At 42.5% G+C, this 25,684-nt stretch overlaps 1 protein-coding gene across 3 annotated transcripts in view; it reads right to left on the reverse strand.

Moving 5' to 3' along the window:
• Positions 1 to 14,386: 14,386 nt before the first annotated feature.
• Positions 14,387 to 25,684, reverse strand: part of tead3b (TEA domain family member 3 b) — a 66,749-nt gene continuing 55,451 nt past the window's right edge. For all 3 annotated transcript variants that reach the window (XM_060919328.1, XM_060919326.1, XM_060919327.1), the window contains 8 exons: positions 22,307 to 22,435; positions 22,146 to 22,189; positions 19,129 to 19,190; positions 18,901 to 19,037; positions 18,441 to 18,614; positions 18,172 to 18,315; positions 17,713 to 17,865; positions 14,387 to 17,527 (listed from right to left, as the gene is read on the reverse strand). In XM_060919328.1, coding sequence (XP_060775311.1) covers positions 17,414 to 17,527; positions 17,713 to 17,865; positions 18,172 to 18,315; positions 18,441 to 18,614; positions 18,901 to 19,037; positions 19,129 to 19,190; positions 22,146 to 22,189; positions 22,307 to 22,435 — 957 coding nt within the window. In that variant the 3' untranslated portion in view covers positions 14,387 to 17,413. The remainder of the gene's footprint in view (positions 17,528 to 17,712; positions 17,866 to 18,171; positions 18,316 to 18,440; positions 18,615 to 18,900; positions 19,038 to 19,128; positions 19,191 to 22,145; positions 22,190 to 22,306; positions 22,436 to 25,684) is intronic.

Raw genomic sequence — 25,684 nt, forward strand, 5'->3', positions numbered from 1 at the left:
GCCACAGGCAGGATCGAAGGCTGGGCCAGCATGATGGTGCTGCCCAAGTCCAGGAGGGTTTTCACTGGCCAGCCCTCTACCCACACAGGGGTGCTTGGTAGATGAGGGCTGGTGGGTGAGTGGACAACACAGCTAGCAAGCCATGGTTTCTGGGCTGGGGCGGAGGGAGGTTGCTCAGTCACGGTGGGCATGGGTGAGGGTGGTCCTTGGGTAAGGGTGAGTGTAGAGGGTGAGGGTGCTTTTGAGCCCCGGAGTTGGTGCAGGGAGTGGTGGGGGAAGAGTCGATGGTTTCCTTCCTTGGCCTTGTAGTGCCTTGTATTTTTATGTCCAGGGTTGCCAGGTGACCCACTGGCATGGGTGACCATAGGGTGACCAGGGTTGCCATGGGTGACCATGAGTTGCCATGGTGACCCACTCTGTGACCTGCATTGCCAAATGCTGCTCAGGCTATAGCCAGTGTTTGGTGGTTCTTAGCAGTGAGTTCATCTGGCTATTTGGGTTGACATCAGTTCGATACACCCAAGAGTGGAGCTCTGTTATGGGCTGGCTGACAGAGAACCAGCAGCGCCCCAGGATCTGCTCTTTCAGGAATTAGTAATCATCTGCGACAGCTAGCGGGAGGTTGAAGTAGGCCTGTTGGGCCTCCCTGGTGAGGAGAGGAACCAGAGCCTGGGCCCATTTGGCTGGCCTACTCCACGTACTGTCTGTTTGAACATGTAGAGGGACGCCTCCACATTGTCAGAAGGGGTAAGCTGATGTAGCAGATGCAGAGCCTCTTGGCAGGAATCTGGGAGGCAGCCAGGGAGAGGTGAGGCTCTGACTTGCTGCTGCAGCAGCTCCTGAGTGGTGACTTGTAGGTCTTTTGTGAGCTCCTGTGTAATTTGTTGCTACTGGAGGTTTGTTTCCAGGAGATGCAGAAGGGAATCCATGGGGGAGGGTGGTGGGAGTGTCATGCTCAAGTACATATTCTCCACCAGTGTAGGACTTGTGCTGCAAGAGTGAGAGAGCACAGACCCACAATCCAGATTTTTAGTGCAAAATGTGCAGGAATTTTAAGGAAAAATAAGGAATGGGGAAGTGCTGGAGAAGTGAGAGGTGAGTTTAGTGCAGTCAGTGCAGGTGGCAGGGAGTCCAACTGGCCTAGGCTGAGGTTGCAGGTGGGGGCTGGCTGTGCCATTTGCAGGAAGTGCTCCATTGCTGGGACCATCCACTCTATGGAGAGTCCCTTACCTGGGGGCATTGAACGTGTTCCAGCCTGCTATCACAAACTCAAGGAGGTATCTTTCCATCCAAGATGGCGCCGCATACAGCTGCCACGGGACTTTGCTCTCTCATACTTTCTGTTTTTGTGTAATTGTTGTGTTAATTCTTCTCCGTGCTTCACGGAGTGCTGCGCTGAGGGTTTTTTTAATACCTACACCTTCCGGTCCTGATAGGAGCGAAATGTGTGGGTGTTTTTTCCTCTCATCTCTCATTTCTCAGCCTCTCCCTTCCTGACAAGCCTCTCTCCTGCTTTGCTTCTGCGGACTCGTCTTGTCTGAGAGACCCTTCCTGCACTGTTCTCCGAATTGAAATTATGGATCTGATCAACTGGTCACTTCACGCAATTGACACAATCTTCTCGACTAGAAGTCTGGGTTCGGGGGAACCTGTCTGTCCTGCCAGAACGTTTGCAGCCAGATACACCATGGATGCCTGGGAGAAGTGGCGTGTGGTGTGCTTGGCAATTCTTTCCATGGAGGACATTGAGGATATTTACCTATTCGGAACCATGATCACAGGATTTTTGCTGATTGGACTTGGCATTGCCCTGGTGTATCGAGGAAATCAGTTAATGGTGGCAGCTGTTCAAAGCCCCACAAAGCTGCCCGACATGATTGAAGCGGTGGGCAGAGCTGTTAGCACTCAGACTGTAGCTATTCAGAACTTGAGTCACAACATTGATAACATCATAGAGAAGTTGATGGCTTTGCAAAGAGAAATGGATCATTTTGGTGGCCAGAATGGACAAGCGGGTTAAGCGAAAAAGGACACGTCTACCCATCTTAAGTCTAAACAAATTCCAATCTTATCTTGGCTCTCTTAGCCAGCACTGCCTTCAAGGCTGTTGCTGTAGAAACATGATTCTCCCCCTGGAGTTCACTGCAGTGAGACTCTGTGTGTGTGTGGGTTTTTTTTCCTATACTTTTTTCTGTCTGTACTATGAAAACTAAGTTGAACCGGAGTCAAATTCCTCGTGTGTGTAACATACCTGGCAATAAAGTGCTTCTGATTCTGATTCTGATTCTGATTGGGTAAAGGAAAAAACAGTGGACTACCTCCTCACAGACAGTATGACTATGCCATCAACCTCCTTCTGGGCACTACCCCTCCACACTGTTGCATCTACCCACTCTTGATCACTGAGCAATCTGCTATGAAGGAGTATGTCTAAGAAGTACTACAAAAAGGCTATAATCCCTCCTTCCATATCACCAGCATCCACAGGCTTCTTTTTCACAGAAAAGAAAGGGGGAGGCCTCAGACCTTGTATAGATTATCAAGGACTGAACCAGAGCACCGTGAAGTACCCTTATCCACTATCACTAGTATCCTCTGCCTTGGAACAACTACAATCTGCTTGTATATTCAGCAAGCTAGACTTCAGGAGTGTCCACAACCTGGTGCACATTCAAGAGGGGGACAAGTGGAAGACGGTGTTCAGTATCGCTTCTGGATATTTGAATACCTTGTCATGCCATATGGGCTCTCTTACACACGCAGTGTGTTCCAATGCCTCATTAATGACATGCTCCAGGACATGCTGGACACTACATCATCACTTATATCAATGACATTCTTATCTACTCCCCAGACAAAGCTAGTCACCAAGACCACATCAAGTCAGTATATACGAAAGCTGAAAGCTATATGTTCAAGCTGAAAAGTGTGGATTTCATGACAAGGTTACCGCAGTCACCACCTGGCCAAACCCCATTTCCATCAAGGAACTCCAACATTTCCTAGGGTTTGCCAACTTTTACCAATGATTCATTGGAGGATTCAGCACTATTGCAGTTCCTCTCACCGTTCTACTCAAAAAGGGGCCCAAGCATCTGCAATGGAACCAAGGGGCAGAGAATGCATTTCTTCAGCTCAAGTCTGCCTTCACCACAGCACCCATCCTGAAACACCCAGATTTCCCTAAGCCCTTCACCATCGAAGTAGATGCAGCTGAGACCAGAGTTGGAGGTGTCCTGTCCCAGCACTTTGGGAAGGAGCCTAAACAGCACCCCATAGCATTCTTCTTGAATAAACTCACACCAGCTGAGCAAAACTATGACATAGAGAACAGATAACTTCTAGCAATTAAACTGGCCCTGGTGGAGTGGAGGCACTGGCTCGAGGGTGCCGCGCACCCATTTGTCATTCTCATGGACCATCAGAATCTTGAAAACTTCAAGACAGTTAAGCAGTTGGATCCACATCGGGCATGTTGGGCTCTCTTCTTAACATGGTTTCAATTCACCATCTCATTATGTCCTGGTTCCAGAAATACAAAAGCTGACACACTGACCAGAATTTATCCCTCCACTACCTTAAACCAAAAGTCCACACCTATGCTGCCACCCAAGTGCTTTGTGAATGCTCTCTCCTGGGATATTGACAAGGAACTGGCACAAGTCCAACTTCACAACCCCCCTGAAGCTTGTCCACCTGGTCTAATGCTCGTTCCACCACAATACCCAAGGTTGCCTCATCAATTGGGTGCACTTGTCTCCTGCCACTGGACACCCTAATAATCAATGCACGTACCAACTCATCAGGACAAAGTATTGGTGGGAGAACATGATGGCAGACATCAACCAGTTTGTCTCTTCCTGTTCTGCCTATACTCAAGCCAAGGTGCCCTGGGCTCCACCCACAGGTAAGTTTATCCCACTGCCCACATCCCAGAGACCATGGTCCCATCTGGCAATTGACTTCATCACTGATCTACCCAAATCACAGGACAATATGGTAATCATGGTAGTCATTGATCAGTTTTCCAAAGCTCTGAAACTCATTCCCTTGCCTGGCCTACCCACAGCCTTGGAAACTGCTGAATTTATCTTTAACCATGTCTTCAGGTATTACAGGATCCCTGAAGACATAGTGAGTGATCAGGGACTCCAATTCTCATCCAGAGTATGGGCTAAGTTCATGGACAAACTAGGAGTAATGGTGAGTCTAACTTCTTGGCATCATCCACAGTCCAATGGCCAAGTAGAGCATGCTAACCAGGAGATTGGGTGCTTCCTGAGAGTGTTCTGGGAATATGCATGGAACTCACTTAAGCACTCTGCCATGCAACTCACCCCATTCCTGGGATACCAACCCCTATTGTTCCCATGGGACAACTTACCCACACACATCTTGGCAGTGGACTCATGGTTTTGGAGAAGTGAGCAGGTATGGGAGAGCGTTCACCAATGACTTGAGCAAGTGTCCAGTAGATACAAGTTCTATGCCAACAAGCACAGAGGGGAAACACCCATGTATGCACCCGGAGACAGAGTCTTGGTGTCCACTAAGGATTTACGGGATGCCAGTGTATGTAAAAATCTTAGTGCCAGGTTCATCGGCCCCTTCAGAGTCCTACACCAGATCAATGAGGTCTCATACAGACTGGAACTCCCACAACACTGCCGCCTATCACCCACATTCCATGTATCATGTCTTAAGCCTGTTATTCCTGGACTTCTTGCCACAAATACACCATCCACAGAACACTCATTACCTCTTGAAGTGGAAGGACAGCTGATGTACCAGGTGCACAAAATCCTCAATTCCCATCGCAGGCAGGGCAATCTAGAACATCTGATGGACTGGGAGGGGTACGGTCCAGAGGAGCACACTTGGGTACCTGCCAAAGACATTTTAGACCCACTCCTGACTCAAGAATTCCATGGCCAACATCATGAAAAGCCAGCACTCAGAAAACGTGGACATTCCAGAAAGGAAAGCACTCCCAGAGTGAGCGCCTGGGGGGGTGTACCACTGCACCTACTCCACATCACAATCAATCAGTGCACACTACTTAAGGACCACAACCACAAACCCTCATGCAAAGTATCGTTCTGTGTCCCTGAACCTGATCATATCAAGCCTACTCGTGCTGACTTTAGTTACATTGACCCTGGTTTTGTTTACATTTGGACTCTAAGCTAGTTATATTCCTCTGAAACTATGTTCAGGAATCGACTGACCCTTTGCCCAAACTTGACTGTGCTTCTCGTCTCGCGATTGGGATTGGGGTGCTAGTTTGTGATGCACCTGCTCTCCCCTGCACCTGCTTCTGCAAGAGCCTGCACCTGCTGACATGTATGACATTACCTTTCTTTTAATAACACTTTTTAATCATATGGGGACTGAGGATACTAATTGTTGCAGTTTTGCAATTGGAATTTTTGTGCATTCTTGTTCGATACAAGACTTTATTTGCTCAACAGTCCGTGGTCACCGTTGTCTGACTCTCCTCTTCATTATGTGCCATACATTCTCAATAGGAGACAGATCTGGACTGGCAGCAGGCCAGTCAAGCACACTCACTCTCTGTCTACGAAGTCACGCTGTTGTAGCCCGTGTAGAATGAGGTCTTGGATTGTCCTGCTGAAATAAGCATGAACTTCCCAGCAAAAGATGTTGCCTTGATGAATATTTCTCTCTAAAATCCCAATATATACTCCAGTGATTTATATCCCAATATATACAACCCCAATTCCATAAATTTGGGACACTGTGTAAAACATAAATAAAAAACAGAATATGATGATTTGCAAATCTTGGAAACCCTATATTTCATTGAAAATAGTACAAAGACAATATATCAAATGTTGAAACTGAGAAATTGTATTGTGTTTTGAAAAATATATGTTAATTTTGAATTTGATGTCGGCAACACATTTTAAAAACTTGGGATGGGGCATGTTTACCACTGTGTTGTGTCACCTCTACTTTTAACAACACTGTAAACATTTGGGAACTGAGGAGACCAATTGCTGAAGTTTTGAAAGAGAAATGCTGTTCCATTCTTGCCTGATATACAATTTCAGTTGCTCAACATTTCAGGGTCACTCTCAGACCCAGAGAAGGTGGTGGTGTTTCTGGATATTTTTATATATGGTTTTAACTTGCACTTGTGGATGCAGTAATGAACCGTTTTCACAGATGATGGTTTTCTGAAGTGTTCCTGAGCCAATACAATGATTTCCACTACAGACATGTGTCTGCTTTTAATGCAGTGTCACCTGAGGGCCTGAAGATCACAGGCATCCAATGTCAGTTTTCAGCCTTGTCTCTTGCATACAGTGATTTCTCCAGATTCTCTGAATCTTTTAATGATATTATGTACCATAGATGATGTGATCCCCAAATTCTTTGCAATTTTACACTGAGGAATGTTATTCTTACATTGTTGCACTGTTTGCCCACACAATCTTTCACAGAGCAGTGAACCCCTCCCCATCTTTACTTCTGAGAGACTCTCTGGGATGCTCTTTTTATGCCCAATCATTTTACTGACCTATTGCAAATTAACCAAATTAGTTTTTTTTAGCATTACACAACTTTTTCAGTCTTTTGTTGCCCCGTCCCAACTTTTTTGAAATGTATTGCTGACATCAAATTCAAAATGCGCACATATTTTTCAAAAAACAATACAATTTCTCAGTTTCAACATTTGAGATGTTGCCTTTGTACTATTTTCAATGAATTACAGGGTTTCCAAGATTTGCAAATCATCGTCTCGTCTCGTCTCGTCTACTTCCGCTTTATCCGGGACCGGGTCGCGGAGGCAGCAGTCTAAGCATGGAAGCCCAAACTTCTCTTTCCCCAGACACCTCGGCCAGCTCCTCGGGAAGAATACTGAGGAGTTCCCAGGCCAGCCGAGAGACATAGTCCCTCCAGCGTGTCCTGGGTCTTCCCTGGGGCCTCCTCCCAGGGGAACATGCCTGGAACACCTCCCCAGGGAGGCGTCCAGGAGGCATCCGAAAAAGATGCCCGAGCCACCTCAGCTGATTCCTCTTGATGTGGAGGAGCAGCAGCTCTACTCCAAGCTCCTCCCGAGTGACTGTGCTTCTCACCCTATCTCTAAGGGAGCGCCCAGCCACCCTGTGAAGGAAACTCATTTCTGCTACTTGTATCCGCGATCTTGTTCTTTCAGTCATTACCCAAAGCTCATGACCATAGGTGAGAGTTGGAACGTAGATTGACCAGTAAATTGAGAGCTTCACCTTTTGGCTCAGCTCCTTCTTCACCATGACGGACCGGTAAAGCGACCGCATCACTGCGGAGGCTGCACCGATCCGCCTGTCGATCTCATGCTCCATCCTTCCCTCACTCGTGAACAAGATCCCGAGATACTGAAACTCCTCCACTTGAGGCAGGACTTCTCCACCAACCTGGAGAGGGCAAGCCACCCTTTTCTGGTCGAGAACCATGGCCTCGGACTTGGAGGTGCTGATTCTCATCCCAGCCACTTCACACTCGACTGCAAACCACCCCAGTGCATGCTGAAGGTCCTGGTTTGAAGAAGCCAACAGGACAACATCATCCGCAAAAAGCAGAGATGAAATCCTGTGGTTCCCAAACAGGATTCCTTCCGGCCCCTGGCTGCACCTAGAAATTCTGTCCATAAAAATTATGAACAGAACCGGTGACAAAGGGCAGCCCTGCCAGAGTCCAACATGCACTGGGAACAGGTCTGACTTACTGCCGGCAATGCGAACCAGACTCCTGCTCCGTTCGTACAGGGACCGGACAGCCCTTAGCAAAGAGCCCCGAACCCCATACTCCCGAAGCACCTTCCACAGAATACCATGGGGGACACAGTCGAATGCCTTCTCCAGATCCACAAAGCACATGTGGACTGGTTGGGCAAACTCCCATGAACCCTCGAGCACCCTATGAAGGGTATAGAGCTGGTCCAGTGTTCTGCGACCAGGACAAAAGCCGCATTGTTCCTCCTGGATCCGAGGTTCGACTATTGGTCGAATTCTCCTCTCCAGTACCCTGGAGTAAACCTTCCCCAGGAGGCTGAGAAGTGTGATTCCCCTGTAATTGGAGCACACTCTCCGGTCCCCTTTCTTAAAAAGAGGGACCACCACCCCAGTCTGCCACTCCAGAGGCGTGCCAACCAAGACAGCCCCACAACATCCAGAGACTTGAGATACTCAGGGCGGATCTCATCCACCCCCGGTGCCTTGCCACCGAGGAGCTTGCAAACCACCTCAGTGACTTCAGCTTGGGTAATGGACGAGTCCACCTCTGAGTCATCAGCCTCAGTCTCCTCAATGGAAGACATGACGGTAGGATTGACAAGATCCTCAAAGTATTCCTTCCACCGCCCGACAATGTCCCCAGTCAAGGTCAACAGCTCCCCACCCGCACTGTAAACAGTGTTGGCAGAGTACTGCTTCCCCCTCCTGAGGTGCCGGACGGTTTGCCAGAATTTCTTCAAGGCCGACCGATAGTCCTTCTCCATGGCCTCCCCGAACTCCTCCCAGTTCTGAGTTTTTGCCTCTGCAACTGCCTGAGCTGCAGCACGCTTGGCCTGCCGATACCCGTCAGCTGCCTCAGGAGTCCCGGAGGTCAACATGGCCCAATAGGACTCCTTCTTCAGCTTGACGGCATCCTTTACTTCTGGTGTCCACCACCGGGTTCAGGGATTGCCGCCACGACAGGCACCGGAGACCTTGTGGCCACAGCTCCAAACAGCTGCATCCACAATGGAGGTAGAGAACATGGTCCACTCAGACTCAATGTCCCCCGCCTCCCTCATAAGCTGGGAAAAGCTCTCCCGGAGGTGGGAGTTAAAGACCTCCCCAACAGAGTGCTCGGCCAGACGTTCCCAGCAGACCCTCACCATACGTTTGGGCCTGCCAGGTCTGTCCAGCTTCCTCCTCTGCCAGCGGATCCAACTCACCACCAGGTGGTGATCAGTTGACAGCTCAGCCCCTCTCTTCACCCGAGTGTCCAAGACATAAGGCCGGAGATCAAATGAAATGACAACAAAGTCTATCATCGACCTCCGACCTAAGGTGTCCTGGTGCCACGTGCACTTATGGACACCCCTATGCTCGAACATGGTGTTTGTTATGGACAAACCGTGACTAGCACAGAAGTCCAATAATAAAACACCACTCGGGTTCAGATCGGGGAGGCCGTTCCTCCCAACCACGCCCCTCCAGGTGTCACTGTCATCGCCCATGTGAGCATTGAAGTCCCCCAGTAGCACAATGGAGTCCCCAGTCTGAGCACCCCTCAGTACCTCTCCCAGGGACTCCAAGAAGGCCGGATACTCTATACTGCTATTCGGCCCATAGGCACAAACAACAGCAAGAGCCCTCTCCCCAATCCAAAGGCACAGAGAGGCGACCCTCTCGTTCACTGGGGTAAACTCCAACACATGGCGGCTGAGCTGGGGAGCTATAAGCAAGCCCACACCAGCCCGCCGCCGCTCACCATGGGTGACTCCAGAGAAGTGGAGAGTCCAGCCCCTCTCAAGGAGCTGGGTTCCAGAGCCCAAGCTGTGCGTGGAGGTGAGCCTGACTATCTCTAGCCGGTACCTCTCAACCTCCCGCAGAAGCTCAGGCTCTTTCCCCCCCAGCGAAGTGACATTCCATGTCCCAACAGCTAGCCGCTGTGTCCGGGGATCAGGTCGTCGAGGCCCCTGCCTTTGACTGCCACCCAATCCACATTGCACCAGTCCCCTACTGCTACCTCTGTGGGTGGTGAACCCACAGGAGGTCGGGCCCACGTCACCTCTTCGGGCTAAGCCTGGCCGGGCCCCATGGGCAAAGGCCCAGCCACCAAGTGCTCGCATACGAGCCCCAACCCCAGGCCTGGCTCCAGGGTGGGGCCCTGGCTGCGCCATACCGGGCGACGTCACGGTCCTCGATGGTTTCTGCATAAGGGTTTTGGTGAACTGCTCTTGGTCTGGCCTGTCACCTAGGACCTGTCTGCCTTGGGAAACCCTGACAGGGGCATAATGCCCCCGACAACATAGCTCCTAGGATCATTCAAGCACACAAACCCCTCCACCACAATAAGGTGGCAGTTCTAGGAGGGGGCAAATCATCATATTCTGTTTTTTATTTATGTTTTACACAGTGTCCCAAATTTATGGAATTGAGGTTGTATATTAATGGTACCTTCACACACATGCAACTCACCCATGTCATGGGCACTGATGCACCCCATACCATCACAGATGCTGGCACCTTTCTCTGATAACAAACTGGATGGCCATGTTCACCTTTGGCACTGAGAACTCGATGTCTGGTTTTCCTAAAAACAAGCTGAAATGTGGACTCATCTAACCACAGCACACATTTCCAATGTCTTTTGGTCCATTTGAGATGAGTTTGGGCCCAGAGAAATTCACAGCGTTTCTGCATAAAATTGATGAATGGCTTCCTCCTTGCGTAATACAGTTTCAGGTTGCATTTCTGGATGCAGCGTGGACTGTGTTAAGTGACAATGGTTTTCTGAAGTATTCCTGAGTCCATGTGGATATATTTGTCACACTAGCATTATGGCTACTCAGGCAGTGCCTCCTGAGGGCTCGAAGGTCATGCACATTCAACAGTAATTTCCAACCTTACCCTTCATGCACTGAGATGTCTCTGAATTCCCTTAATCTTTTCACAATATTTTGTACTGTAGATTTTGAAATACCTAAAATCTTGCATTAAGAAACGTTCTTTTTGAATTGACTAACAATTCTCTCACGAATTTTGGCACAAAGGAATGAGCCACCACCCATCCTTGCTTGCAAAGACTGAGCCTTTGGTGCATGCTCCTTTTATACACAATCATGATACCAGTTAACCTGCTTATTGTGGAATCTTCCAAAATGGTGTTACTTGAATATCCTATCAAGTTTATGGAAAATAAGGTATATAAAAACATAGATAGTAAATAGTATATATATTTATTTATATAACTTATTTTGTAAGCTATTTTCTCTATAAATGCAAAATAGGGAGCCTGAGGGAAATGGCATTTCAATGCACTGTGTACTTATACAGTTGTGTTCAAATAAATAGCAATGCGTTAAAAAGTGAATAAAGTGAAATATTTTAAATAGCTTTTATTTCCATATTTCAAATGTACACAGTAAATTCCAAATCAAAGCATTAGCAAATTTTAACAAGTCTGCCTTATTCATTTCCAGGAAGTAAAGAAAAGGAATATTAATCTGTTAAAAAAAGATAGCAGTGTCGACATTTTTCTCTTCAAACTCAAACTGAACTAATATATAATTACATAACCATTGTTTTTTTATAAGTGCTGCACATCTGTGTTGCATCAAGTCAACCAACTTCTGGTATTTCAGCCCAGGATGAATGAACTACATTCCACAGTTCCTGTGAATTGTTGAGTTTTGCTTCAGAAACTGCATTTTTAACGTCACCCGACAAGTTTTCAGTGGGGTTGAGGTCAGGGGATTGAGCTGGCTACTCCATTACCTCAATCCTTTTTGTTTGGAACCAAGATGTTGCTTGTTTGCTTGTGTATTTGGGGTCATTGTCTTGTTGAAACACTTATTTCAGGGGCATTTCCTCTTTGGCATATGGCAACATAATCTCTTCAAATATTTTGATGTATTCAAACTGATCCATGATCCCTGGTATATGATAACTAGACTCAACACTGTAGGATGAAAAGCATCCCCATACCATGATTTTTGTGCCGCCATGCTTTACTGTCTTCACAGAGTACTGTGGCTTGAATTCAGAACCCATGGGTCATCTGACATACTGGTGATGACCACGAGACCTGAAAAGAACAATGTTACACTCATCAGTCCACAGAATGTTATACCTTTGCTCTTTGGGCCAATTGATGTGTTCCTTGGCAAATTTTAACCGACTCTGCACATGCTGTTTTTTCAACAATGGTGCTTTATGGGGGTTTCTTGCTGATAGCTTCAGTCAAACATATTCTGACTGTAACAGAACTTACAGGTAATTTTAGTCATGTTTGTTCTTTCTGGAGGTGATGATCGGCTGAATCTTTGCCATTCTGACTATTATTCGATCCATTTTAACAGTAGTTGCTCATTTTCTTCCACATGTCCAGGTTTTTGTTACCATTTTAAAGCATGTGAGATCATTTTAGCTAAGCATCCTATAATTTGCTGCACTTCTTTATATGGTTTCTCCTCTCCAATCAGCTTTTTAATCAAATTGCGTTGTTCCTCTGAACAATGTTTGGAATGGCCCATTTTACTTAGCAATTCAGAAGGAAATATATTTTACAACAAATGTGTGAAACATTTGCTTCCCTTCTTTCTTATTAATAAAGGACAATTAATGATACCCGTTTTTCACAGAATGAATGAATTCTCTCATTAAACTCCACACTGCTATTACAACCCCGATTCCAAAAAAGTTGGGACAAAGTACAAATTGTAAATAGAAATGGAATGCAATAATTTACAAATCTCAAAAACTGATATTGTATTCACAATAGAACATAGACAACATATCAAATGTCGAAAGTGAGACATTTTGAAATTTCATGCCAAATATTGGCTCATTTGAAATTTCATAACAGCAACACATCTCAAAAAAGTTGGGACAGGGGCAATAAGAGGCTGGAAAAGTTAAAGGTACAAAAAAGGAAGAGCTGGAGGACCAAATTGCAACTCATTAGGTCAATTGGCAATAGGTCATTAACATGACTGGGTATAAAAAGAGCACCTTGGAGTGGCAGCGGCTCTCAGAAGTAAAGATGGGAAGAGGATCACCAGTCCCCCTAATTCTGCACCGACAAATAGTGGAAAAGTATCAGAAAGGAGTTCGACAGTGTAAAATTGCAAAGAGTTTGAACATATCATCATCTACAGTGCATAATGTCATCAAAAGATTCAGAGAATCTAGAAGAATCTCTGTGCGTAAGGGTCAAGGCTGGAAAACTTTACTGGGTGCCCGTGATCTTCGGGCCCTTAGACGGCACTGCATCACATACAGGCATGTTTCTGTATTGGAACTCACAAAATGGGCTCAGGAATATTTCCAGAGAACATTATCTGTGAACACAATTCACTGTGCCATCCGCCGTTGCCAGCTAAAACTCTATAGTTCAAAGAAGAAGCCATATCTAAACATGATCCAGAAGCGCAGATGTCTTCTCTGGGCCAAGGCTCAATTAAAATGGACTGTGGCAAAGTGGAAAACTGTTCTGTGGTCAGATGAATCACAATTTGAAGTTCTTTATGGAAATCAGGGACGCTGTGTCATTCGGACTAAAGAGGAGAAGGATGACCCAAGTTGTTATCAGCACTCAGTTCAGAAGCCTGCATCTCTGATGTTATGGGGTTGCATTAGTGCGTGTGGCATGGGCAGCTTACACATCTGGAAAGACACCATCAATGCTGAAAGGTATATCCAGGTTCTAGAGCAACATATGCTTCCATCCAGATGATGTCTCTTTCAGGGAAGACCTTGCATTTTCCAGCATGACAATGCCAAACCACATACTGCATCAATTACAGCATCATGGCTGCGTAGAAGAAGGGTCCGGGTACTGAACTGGCCAGCCTGCAGTCCAGATCTTTCACCCATAGAAAACATTTGGCGCCTCATAAAATGGAAGATACAACAAAAAAGACCTAAGACAGTTGAGCAAGTACAATCCTACATTAGACAAGAATGGGTTAACATTCCTATCCCTAAACTTGAGCAACTTGTCTCCTCAGTCCCCATACGTTTACAGACTGTTGTAAAGAGAAAAGGGGATGTCTCACAGTGGTAAACATGGCCTTGTCCCAACATTTTTGAGATGTGTTGTTGTCATGAAATTTAAAATCACCTAATTTTTCTCTTTAAATGATACATTTTCTCAGTTTAAACATTTGATATGTCATCTATGTTCTATTCTGAATAAAATATGGAATTTTGAAACTTCCACATCATTGCATTATGTTTTTATTTACAATTTGTACTTTGTCCCAACTTTTTTGGAATCGGGGTTGTATTTTGAACACGCCCCTTTCAATGAATGAGCCAATTACTCAGAACAAGCAGGTGTGTATGTCATGACAGCTGGGTATGTTGTTTTTCTATGACACAACTACATCTACAAGTAAATTATTTGCCATGCAGAAATATGACTACTACTAACGGTGGTTAATCAGTTACTGATGTTGTACTGCTATTTTTTTAACACAACTTTATATGGACATATTGACAATGAAGCTCTCTTGAATCTTGAATATTTGCTTAGAACTAATACATTGCAATAGAATAACGTCACTGACTTTTGTTGCAAAAATCATTGAATTTGAGGTTGTAGCAGAGACAAGTGTGCTGAATAAGAAAATACAGGTTTATCAATTCAGCATTTCATCACACAAATGTCCCAAGGGGAGCCAAGACATTTTTTTATTGGTATTGCTGTATTGGTATTGTTGTTTAGATAATATTGTACAAAACCCTCACATTGTATATAACATAAATGACTTCAATGCACATTTGGTAACCAAGGTCACAGTGAACCATTACTGGGTATTGAGGGGGAAAAGAAAATTCCAACACCATTTAGATTATTAACACACAATTTTCAATTGATGCAAACAGCATTAACTGAAAGTCAAAAAGCAAACATAATAATAATAATAATAATAATAATAATAATAATAATAATAATAATAAAAATAAAAATAAAAACAGGAGCCTGTAAAAAAGTACAGTTGAGGAAGCTGTCATCAAAGGTCACAGACACCACCATTTATATGCTAAGGCTGTACCAATCCAATGACAGCTTGAGCCTGTCACTGTCCGTTTTCCATGAAGTACCGTTTAACATGAATAGCATCAATAAATGGACTTCTAGACAAATTTATTTTCTAAACCATTCATTCAATCTTCAATAAATTCAATTAAAGCTTATGCAAAACCCTTCAAAGGAATTAAATGAATCAACAAAGACTGTCAGTACAAGAAAGCCCTGCAACTGTATATTTGTAGTGACAGCAGTATGTTACGCTGGGAGACAAATAGTGAACATTTGGCGTCAGTTCAGTTTAAACACAGTACTTTCCAGACTTAATTAAATTTTTATAAGGAGCAGACAATATAGTACCGTATTATTCATAAAGAACAAAGGTTGGACAGCTTTTACCACCAAGTAAACTAAGGGGAATGGCATGGCGCAAGGATGAAATCATTTGTCACTTTTATAATTTAAAAAGTAAGTTTCTGATTAAAATACATTGAGCAGTTTGTATTTACTTAGGAGTCCCCAGTATTCTCCATTAACTGAAAAGATGAATTTAAGTTATGAGTATGGCACAAGGACTTGTGTGGGAGAACTCAATCTCATAGTAGGCACAATTTTATAATGTTGAATGTCCTGTAAGGATCTAAAAGCACCAAAGAACAAAAATAACAAAAGGCAGGACTTTCCATTGTCAAAACCAAAACATTTGAATCAGGGGTATAGTACCACTACCATCACAAAATTACCCATAGGCAGCCACAGTTAAGCCATCTTCTTTGTGTTAGAGATAATTTATTGCAAATCACATCTACATGCTGACCTCTCTTTAGTACAATGTACCATTATCCATTTGTAACAAGGCCATTCGAACGCTTACTCATGCTTCAATGTACTCGTTACAAATAACAAATAAACAAACTGAACAACGAACTGAAGTGATATCTGATAATGATTATGAGACTTAAATGCTTAATCATGCTCTAGTATCAAAACCCTAGCAAATATTCTTTTTTGATTTATGTCAAGAGGTAGTCAAAAGGCACTTCAGAATGTCACCCACACTGAGTTCTTTGGACAGAGGCAATTTTCACTGACTTGAATAGTGGGCATGTAAACCTTCTTGTCTCTGACACCTCCTTGTTGCATAAAGGACAGGTCAATGTAAATGTGTCACTGTCCGTGTCCCAAATTACTCACTGTTCGCTATATAGTGGACTATATAATGAGTTCGCCATTTTGTAGTGCTGTCCGAATGTATAGTGAGAGTTATAACACCTTATATAGTAGACTCATAGTATCCCACAATGCACTGTGAAAAGTAGTGTACAACCGATGGTCACTAACCAAGCAATATCATCATTGCATCATGCATTGTGGTCGCACTGAAAGAAAAGCTGTAAAAGCTGTTTCATAAGGAGCGTTAAGTATTTTAGATTGAGTATAGCAGTAGTTTGGTTTTCCTTATGACTACCGGCACAAGACAAATTTATTAGTTGTGGCATAAAAATGGCAATAATATTGTAGTGTGTTGGGGGTGAACTGACAGAGGAAGAAACATTATAAACAGACATTCACGTACAATTAAACATAGTAAGAGAATAGAAAATAAGCTAAACTATAATAAGACAGATAAAATACAAGAATAAAAGTTCCAGTGCAGAGTGAGGAATTAATCAAAAGCCTCAAATTTGATTTAATAAAAGGCAGCGGCAAAGAAGAAAGTATTCAGCCTTGATTTAAAATAATTGAAAGATGCAGCAGACGCAAAGTACCTTGTATTTATTAATGTGGGAAATACGCTCAGTATAATATGTATTTATTATTTTGAAAACCCACTAGTCAACTGATCTGGCACGTTTGAATTGTGCGACAGTAATGATGTAAATAATGGCGTGGCAGAGTAGTGTCCGAAAGTGTTTTTTTCATTTTACCAATGAGCTCACTATATAGTCCTCTATATAGAATTCCCTAGATAGTGAGTAGGGAGTAGTGAATGAGCGAGTGATTTCGGACACAGCTTGTGTTCCTCACTCTCTACGGTACATGAACAGGAGAAAATAGGTTGCTTTTTAACACTGCACACTACAACGTCTGATAAAAATTCTGCATCAAACTGTTTATCTTTTACTTAATACAAAATGGTCTTAACTCTTGCTACTTATGGTTAAAGTTCAATTCATTGTTCAATATTGCTCCAATGTAGGAGAAACAGAAGCAGTATCTTTTCATCAGACCTGTCCTATTGAAAAAAAAAATTGTTAGCCCTTGTCCTTAATTCTAATATGCACTGTGCACCTAAGAACACACATTGTCTTCCAATGCTAAAACCTCAACTTCCTGCCATATTCAACATTCATAGTCCCTCAGTAAAACAGAAAGAGAAAAAAAAACATTTAGAATTTGTATGCAATAAAACCTGTGAGACCCACTTTGTTTTTAAGGCATTTAAATATGAATATAAAAAAAGATTGTCCTTTAACAGAGCAATACTACATTTCTAATTTCCGTTTGTGCGTGGCCCTCTATTTGAGCCTCCATCCACTTTTAGTCAGATTGGAACGGAAACGAAGAATGGCTCCGTTCTTGGCTACATGCTGGTGTATTGCTCTGACGTCTGGACAAAAAGACAGAATGTCCGTTGGCAAAACCCGTTCTGGCAGAGTGGCTAGTCTTTAATGAGACGGTAGACGTGGTACTGTGCCCCGTGTTCGCTCGTCGACACTTCAAATACAAATGCTATGCAAAGCAGAGTTTCCTGTGTTTCCCTGTTAGTCACCACCTGAAAGGAAAAAGAAATCATGAACTCATAACACCAGTCTAAAACGTACAAAACCATACAATTACCATTATGTGACAATGAAAAACATCGTAGCATGGTTACAGTATATACAATACCTAAATCCATGATATATATGTATACATATGTGTATGCATTCATGTGAGACTGGACTTGTATTGTCTAACCTGTAAAATGGTGAAGTTCTCCAAGACGCTGTTCATCATGTACTTCTCAGGCAGGTGCTTGAGCTTGTGGATGAAGTTGATCATGTATTCGCACATGGGCGAGCGGTGGATCCTGTACACACATTTTCCTCCTTCCACTCTTGCATACTCTGTCTGTCAATTAAATGCATATACCAGAAAATATGATCAATCCTTTGTGCAAATCAGATCAAACAATTACACTGTTATGACTGTCTATGCAAAATAAATCTACAACTGGGCATTTATGTGTAAAAAATAGAGACCAGCCAACACTGCAAAAAGGTTCGATTTTTTTGAGGTCACTCATCGCCACCTGCTGGATTAAACCAACCAGTTTAATATAGCATAGCATTATCTCCTATGTTTTCTGATAAACATACCGTCCAGGCTTGTATGCTAATTACACAAATGTGATTTTCTGAGTTGAAAAAAACTCACCTCTACTTTCTCTACCACCTGCTTGCCAAATGAGCAGACTTTTGTGGAGACGGTGATGGTCATATTCTCAGTGCTGCAGTACTGGCTGCTGACGCCATAGAAAGATCCAGGCCCATCCTGCATATCGTTGCTATTCAGATCCGCCTGAATCATAAAAGCATAACAGATCAAGCCCTTAGCTTAAGTTTTACCCTTATAATTTATTTACATTTCAATAGGACTAGTTTTGATAATCCTCTCTGGCATGTTCACTGCTGAAATATACCTACCCAGAATTTGACCAGGAAAAAGGCATTTTGTGGGCCCTTTTCATACAGCTCTTTCAGCCCTCCCTTCTTTTCTGGGAATTTGTCGTATATCTGCCGGATGTCCACTGCCTCTAGCAGGGGATCGCTGTATGATGGGTTGGTCTGACCAATGTGCACAAACAAATGTTTGCTGTACTGTAAAAAGGAAAGCAGAGCATCAAATTTGACTGGTCTTATATAAGTATGACATGACAAGGTAACAAAAGGGTTTTTTTCCATCAATTTCTTACTCTGTCAATTAAATTTTTTGCATTTAAATTTATAAAAGTTTATTACTGAAATAGAGCTGATTTTTATAACCCAGATAGAACTGACTAAATGATGGGGTGAGTTTCAAGAAAGCCACCTTTATCTAATTTTCTTATAACATTTTATTTCAAATGACACACAACATCCTTACATACAGTGTGTAGTCACTCACAGTATCCTGGTCTCTGGGAACCTCCATGAAAGCGGAGTACTCAAGCATGCGCAGCTTGGAGGAGGCGATGGTGCGGTCCTGCCACACAGGCACGGCAGTGGCCGCTGGGGGCAGAGGGGGTGCCAAAGGTTCGTATGCTGGGCAAGGGACACAGAAGAGCACCAGTGAAACACAACACAAACATGACATGCACACACCCAACCTACAATTCTGAAGCAAAAAGTCTACCTGATATGGGAGGTGGAACAGGTCCAGATAGGTTTGTGTAGGTATGTGCAAAAGGCTTGATGCTGGAACAATAATAATGTTGTACTGTTAGAAAATTGTGTCATTTTAAAGGAATAGAAAATGCAAAGTAAATACATGCATGGGTTGGTAGCTTGTAATATTCAGAGCCCGTAAGAAAAGTTTCAGGCATGTTTGACCATTTATAAGAAAGTTATGAGCATTTTTGCATCGCTGCTTTAATGCCACCAGTAGGCTGGCAGGTTGCCTGTTGGAAGGGCAATGTGTGACGTCATTTGGGTGTAAGGCTGAGTGTCGCTCTTCAGTACTGAAGGGGCAAAACGAAAGGTCTACTAAGGTGACAATGTCGATTTTTTCACTATACATCTGAAATAGTGTATTGATGAGCTGCAACCCTGAATTATGGACAAACCTAAATTCTTTACCTGTAAAACGAGGCTGAAACTATGTGTTATACGACTCATTAGCACACTTAGCATGCTCTCGACTCATTCATGAAAAACTTCCTCATCAAGATGTCCGCAGGCTAACCTACCGTAATTACTGTAGTAGGCAGTCCAACCCCCACAGCAACACAGAAAGAGGGTAAGCAAACACTGCTTTACTATACAGGATTCATGTGAACATTACAGCAGGATGCATTTGTACAAACAAAAGCGGAAATATTGCCAGAAACACCTGAGCTGTTGGTATGGTATAGATTTATTTGGTAAAATTCATACATGTAAAAAGATACAGTATAAATAGCACTGAGGACAACACAAAGTATAAAATACACTTATTTCCAATGTGGTCCTCTTGATGACAGCAGGAAACAATAAAATATAAGAGACAATAATAAATTGACAAAATTCTATAAACAATGATGAAAGTTCTAAACAAAAAAATATATGATAACTGTAATTATCACAGAGTACAACTAGATTACAGAAATGGCACCAAAATGATAAAAAAAAATTAGTTATATACACACACATCATAAAACTGGGTTTGGAATTTACTCCATAAAAACTGTTTCACCTGTTTCTTAAAATTATCACGTGTTTGACTAGATTGCATTGATCGAGGTCACTTATTCCACAAACAAATTCCTGTATACCTAAAAGAACTCTGAATGGTTTCCGTAAAGCATGATGTCACTTACAGTGCACGGCCGTATTCAACAAAATGGACCATAGCGCCAGCGACATTTCTTCACTGATTTCCTCGAGTATTTCGGACAATGACACGAATAATGATGATGATCATGATAAACGAGCATGATCATATCAATTGGTTACACGCAAGTGAAGAATATTTATAGAGTTGTTTTAGTTAGTTATTACCGAGGCTTTTCTGACAACACTAAATCAAAGCAAGACACCCAGCAAACATCAAGCTGCTTAGCGGCATCAGCAATTATTACGTTTATGCCCAAAGGAACTCAAAATAACATATCACGCTTAATAAAAAAAAAGTTAGGGAAGCCATAAAAAGTGTTTTCTTACCCTTTGAACTTCTCTTTTGCGAACTACTGACCGTGATATCTTGTTTGTCTTTTCCGCTTTTTGGCCGAAGATTGTGGGAACTGCATCTGGATTCAGCACTGGCTGGTACAGTATTCCTAATGCCCGGTGCATCTGAGTTGTTTGAGTGAAACAATTTTCTTCAAAATGTTTCGAGCACATGAGCTGCGTAAAGCAATGTTTGTTTACCCTCTTTCTGCGTTGCTGCGGGGGTTGGACTGTCTACTACGGTAATTACGGTAGGCTAGCCTGGTGACGTCTTAACAAGGAAGTTTTTCATGAATGAGTCGACAGCATGTTAAGTGTGCTAACAAGTGCTTATGCTGTCAGGAACGTGTAAAAACTTGCACACTTGCCCCTTGGACAGATTTACGCAAGTCAGATTGTATGCAGATCTGTTTGTAGGTAACCTTCTAGCAAGGTTAAAGTCCGCAGAATGAGGCTGTCATGGCAGCACTACTTGTACCTGTGATATAAATATGAAAAGTTACCTCCCTTCATTCAGTCACATAGGAATACATCAGCTGTTCACTCTTCCCTCGCTGTTTATCAGTGACATCAGTATTGTCTTTCCCCCTCCACTTTTTTGTTAGAGAAATGGAATAAAAAATTTTTTTCATATAAATTTTTAATGGGTGGCACGGTGGTGTAGTGTTTAGCGCTGTCGCCTCACAGCAAGAAGGTCCTGGGTTCGAGCCCCGGGGCCGGCGAGGTCCTTTCTGTGTGGAGTTTGCATGTTCTCCCCGTGTCCGTGTGGGTTTCCTCCGGGTGCTCCGGTTTCCCCCACAGTCCAAAGACATGCAGGTTAGGTTAACTGGTGGCTCTAAATTGACCGTAGGTGTGAATGTGAGTGTGAATGGTTGTCTGTGTCTATGTGTCAGCCCTGTGATGACCTGGCGACTTGTCCAGGGTGTACCCCGCCTTTCGCCCATAGTTAGCTGGGATAGGCTCCAGCTTGCCTGCGACCCTGTAGGACAGGATAAAGCGGCTACAGATAATGAGATGAGATGAGATAAACTTTTAATGAAATAATCTCCAGCCAGGGGCAGCTTCAAGTCTTACTCACTATGCAGAGCTTCTGTGTCTCGCATTCAAATGATGTCAGAGAATTGTTGGAAACGATCGGGGGGATTTTCTGATTGGTTAAAATATTTTCAATGAAATCGTCCATTCTGCATAGAAACTGACTTTCAGAGATGAATATCTTAGTTGTGTGAGTTCCTTATTTTCAATTTTTCACATGAATCCTTAGTTTATATCATAATCTATCTTCATAACTGTATTTTGGGTTTTCTTTTCTTTTAAACATCTGGATTGCTATAGTACACTTATTTAACTACTGATAATTTCATTTGTCTTTTTTATGTTATGATGCATTTCACAACATTTTCAAACTCATATTACTGTAAATGCACATGCATAAATGCACCAGTTGGTCTTATTCTGAACTGACCTGCACATTAATTACACACAAATTTTTAAAAAGAAACTCACTCCTGAGAGGGTCCAGGTTGTCCTGGGATTGGAGTTGGCCAAAACTATAAAATGCAGAAGAAAAAGAACAATTTAGAAACTGTTAAAATCAAAGAAGTACACAGATGTTTAGTGTGTGCTGGATGAAATCTAGGATCTGGGGCCAAAGTGGGACTACTGACCCGAGGGGGAGGCGCATAGGGTGGCTGGTGCAGTGGAGGAAGCTGGCCTTTGATTAGATTTGGAGACACTATCTGGGCCGAGGACAGTGACGCCATATTCTGAAGAGCTTTGTCTTTGGATGCTTGATCCTGAGGATGAGCAAGACACACCAATCGGACGAGTATTACACACACACCAAAGTTTGATATTGGGTGAAACGTTTAATTTCATTATGAAGGGCTAGAAACAATTCCACAGTTTGTTTATTGTTCATAACGGATAAAGTAAAAGCATCAGAAACATGAACAAATGCAGACAATTTCAGACAGAACGCCAGAGAAGGAAATCAGAGAGCATACAAAGTATCAAAAATGTTGTTAAAACAATATTGTGTATACAGTACCAGTTTGACAATGCAGACACACCTTTTAATTCAATGGAATTTCTGTATTTTGACTATTTTCGACATTGTAGAACAATACTGAAGACATCAAAACTATGAAATAACATGTGGAATATATATGGAATTCATGAGGTAGTCACCTGGAATGCTTTTCAATTAATAGAGGTACCTCGTCAAAAGTTAATTAGTGGAATTTCTTGCCTTCTTAATGTGTTTGAGATGAAACAGTAAATAGTAAATAATAAAAAATACAATAAATAACCCTATTCCACAACTGTAGTAATCCATATTATGTCAAGAAACGCTCAACTAAGTGAAGAGACACGACATCCATCATTACTTTAAGACATGAAGTGACTTTTAATTCATAAAAATAAAGAAACAACATTGAATTAGAAGGTGTGTCTAAACTTTTGACTGGTACTGTATATATTTGACTGGTACTGTGTAACTGTGTATACACACACACACACACACACACACACACACACACACACATATATATATATATATATATATATATATATATATATATATATATATATATATATATATAAAATCACATGTTGGCTTGAAGATATGAAGATTATTTTCTTGTGTTGAAAAACTTGCATTTTTCATACAAAATACATCACAAATCTGACATATTTAAATAATATTGGCTGGCACTCAGTAGTATATCAGATATATTCCATTCAGCTAGTATGATACTGAATGAGTAGAAGATGAGTTCAATGTCATGCTCGCTGAATGGAATATATCTTCTATACCACGAAAAAAGCCAGCTATTATTATTATTATTATACATTCCTTTTGACTGTTCAATACGTCTTTCTCTTTCAAAATTCTCTCAGAATTTTCCGTATTTAACAAAGCAAATCTGGCGGTCATGTTTGTTTACAAATTGTCACAGTCGCTTGCTAGTGTGGAAGTTTTACGTGTAATACGTATCTTACAGCTTTTTCAATACACCGCGACAGCTTACTGCAGGTGCCGTCGGCAAACAAGGAAATGCTTCTGTGCATGCGCAGCAGAAAACTTCCTCAGTGAATAGTTGCATCAGCTCAAACATGTGTCATCATGTTGTCTTGACAACCATGCAATATCATAAACCATATTCAACACTCATTCTTCAATGGGTACAGTGGCATAATACATGTAGGATAAGCAATATGCTAACAATATTGCATGCTATCAAACCAAATGAATGAAACTTGCTAGAAGGGAATAGAATACATGTTTTAATTCCATTGAAAAAGTGTCCTGTATGTATAATAATTCCCAATATTTCACTCCAATGACGTCACTCCCACTGTTTTGCCACTGACTAGATGCACGTTATCAAAATGGTGAGCTGGTTCAAAATTAAAATTCTTTTGATTAACTTGCATATTTATTTTTTTGCAGATGTGTCCAAATAATATGAACAGCAGTACACGGTGGCATGAATTTATGAAGTTTATCTTCTTGTGTTGAAAAAGCTTTTACTCGTTCACTTCGCTCACTCGTGAAATATACAGTTGTGCTCAAAATAATAGCAGTGTCTTTAAAAAGGCGAGTAAATGTCAAAATTCTTCAAATAAATTGTACTTTAATGAACACAAATGCATTGGGCATACTGCACATTCTATTTCAAAGCAAGAAAATTGGAAAAAGTAATTACATTTCATAATATTTCACAGAAAGTCAAGAAATGTAATGTTCAAAAAAATAGCAGTGTTGACATCTTTCTTTGGAAACTCAAAAATGTATCATACAAACTAAGAAATTCTTGAAAATTCAACTTTGCTGAGTATCCTAAACTAATATTTTGTTGCATAACCATGGTTTCTGATAACTGCTTCGCATCTGTGGTGCATGGAGTCGACCAACTTCTGGCAACGGTCAACAGGTATTGCAGCCCAGGTCAATTGTACTACGTTCCACAATTCCTCTGCATTTCTTGCTTTTGCCTCATGAACAGCATTTTTTATGTCAACCCACAAGTTTTCTATGGGATTGAGGTCCGGGGATTGTGCTGGCCACTCCATTGTGCTGGCCACTCCATTAGTTGGATGCTGTTTGTCTGGAACCATGATTTTGCTCGCTTGCTGGTGTGTTTGGGGTCATTGTCTTGTTGAAACACCCACTTCAAAGGCATTTCCTCTTCAGCATATGGCAACATGACTTCTTCCAGTATCCTGATGTACTCAAACTGATCCATGATCCCTGGTATGCGGTAAATAGGACCAACACCGTAGTATGAAAAACATCCCCATATCATGATGCTTGCACCACCATGCTTAACAGTCTTCACTGTGTACTGTAGCTTGAATTCTGTGTTTGCAGGATGTCTGACAAACTGTCTGTGACCCTTAGACCCAAAAAGAACAATCTTACTTTCATCTGTCCACAAAATATTACGCCATTTCTTTTCAGGCCAGTCAATGTGTTCTTTGGCAAATTGTAGCCGCTTCAGCACGTCTTTTCTTTAACAATGGGACTTTGGCTACATCCACACGACAACGAGATGTTATTTAAAAATATATCGCGTCCAAATGGGCAACAATCAGTAAAATATCAGGGCCATATGGCAACGCAATGCTTGCTGAAAACGATGCAATACACATGCCACACCTCTAGGGGTGCTGTAAGACGGTCCCTTCGGAGACACCAGAACAATAGAAGAAGTAAGGACGCATGCGCATAAACTATTATGCGCGAGACTTCATATTAGCCACAAAGTCAGGAAAATCTGTTCGTAAAATTACGTTATAATGACCAAATACAATGAAAAGTATTTTTCCAGTCTCACCTGTGAAAGGTAATCCCATGTGATCTCGTTTGGACGGCAAACCTGTTGGTACAGTTAAATGCAGCTAATCTTTATTCTCCGCTTTGACCTATCCAATATGGCGGCGAGGATGACGTATGATTCTACGCGGAAGGCGGCGTCTTTAATGGTCCGGAATAAATTGAATGCTACACGTTGATGGATTAATTTGTTGTTTCTCAC

This window comes from Neoarius graeffei, chromosome 4 (genome assembly GCF_027579695.1).
Source record: "Neoarius graeffei isolate fNeoGra1 chromosome 4, fNeoGra1.pri, whole genome shotgun sequence".
Classification (NCBI taxonomy): Eukaryota; Metazoa; Chordata; class Actinopteri; order Siluriformes; family Ariidae; genus Neoarius; species Neoarius graeffei.